Here is a 504-nt window from a genome sequence, read left to right as displayed (position 1 = left end):
GGTCTTCATCCCCAAGCCCCGCCCCCTGGGCCTATCCAGGCCCGGCCCCGCCTTCCGGGAGGGGTTGGTCCCCGGCTCCCCAGCCACGCCTCCTGTGTCTCGTCCCGCCCCATCCCCGCCCCCTGGGTCTCTCCCTGTCCCACCCGCCCCCTGGGTCTCACCCCGCCTTCTGGGCTTGCTCCTGGTATGCAGCCCTGGGACCCACCCTCATCCTAGGGGGAGGAAAGTCGAATTTCTCTGCCGACTGCTGGAGGTCTCAGCCACCGCTCTAACCGCTGCCTCGGCATCCCCGGGGCGACCCTCAGTGTCGCTTGGCCGGAAGCGGAAGTGTGTGTCAGCCGGATCATGGCGAATCTCGGCGCGCTGCCGGACTTGGTCCTCCTGGAGATCTTCTCTTACCTCCCGGTACGGGACCGGATCCGCATCTCCAGGTGCGGCCCCGCCTCCGGGGGAAAGGGCCGGGCGGAGGGCGCGCCTGGCCCCTGGGGAGGCGCCCCCAGCAGA

The 504-nt window shown here is 70.4% G+C and overlaps 2 protein-coding genes across 3 annotated transcripts in view; one reads left to right on the top strand and one right to left on the bottom strand.

The window, feature by feature from the left end:
- UBL5 (ubiquitin like 5) overlaps positions 1-504 on the bottom strand; it is a 9,084-nt gene that overhangs the window by 8,255 nt on the left and 325 nt on the right. The window lies entirely within an intron of this gene.
- Positions 193-504, top strand: part of FBXL12 (F-box and leucine rich repeat protein 12) — a 7,331-nt gene continuing 7,019 nt past the window's right edge. The window contains exon 1 of one of the 2 annotated variants that reach the window (XM_021712406.1): positions 193-405. In XM_021712406.1, coding sequence (XP_021568081.1) covers positions 346-405 — 60 coding nt within the window. In that variant the 5' untranslated portion in view covers positions 193-345. Of the gene's footprint in view, positions 432-504 lie in introns of both variants that reach the window. The other variant, XM_021712407.1, reaches the window with a different exon arrangement.

Source organism: Carlito syrichta, unplaced genomic scaffold (genome assembly GCF_000164805.1).
Source record: "Carlito syrichta isolate Samal-C Ts95f unplaced genomic scaffold, Tarsius_syrichta-2.0.1 Scaffold303236, whole genome shotgun sequence".
Lineage (NCBI taxonomy): Eukaryota > Metazoa > Chordata > Mammalia > Primates > Tarsiidae > Carlito > Carlito syrichta.
The sequence above is the reverse complement of the archived record's forward strand: the minus strand, read 5'-3'. Positions and strand labels throughout refer to the sequence as shown.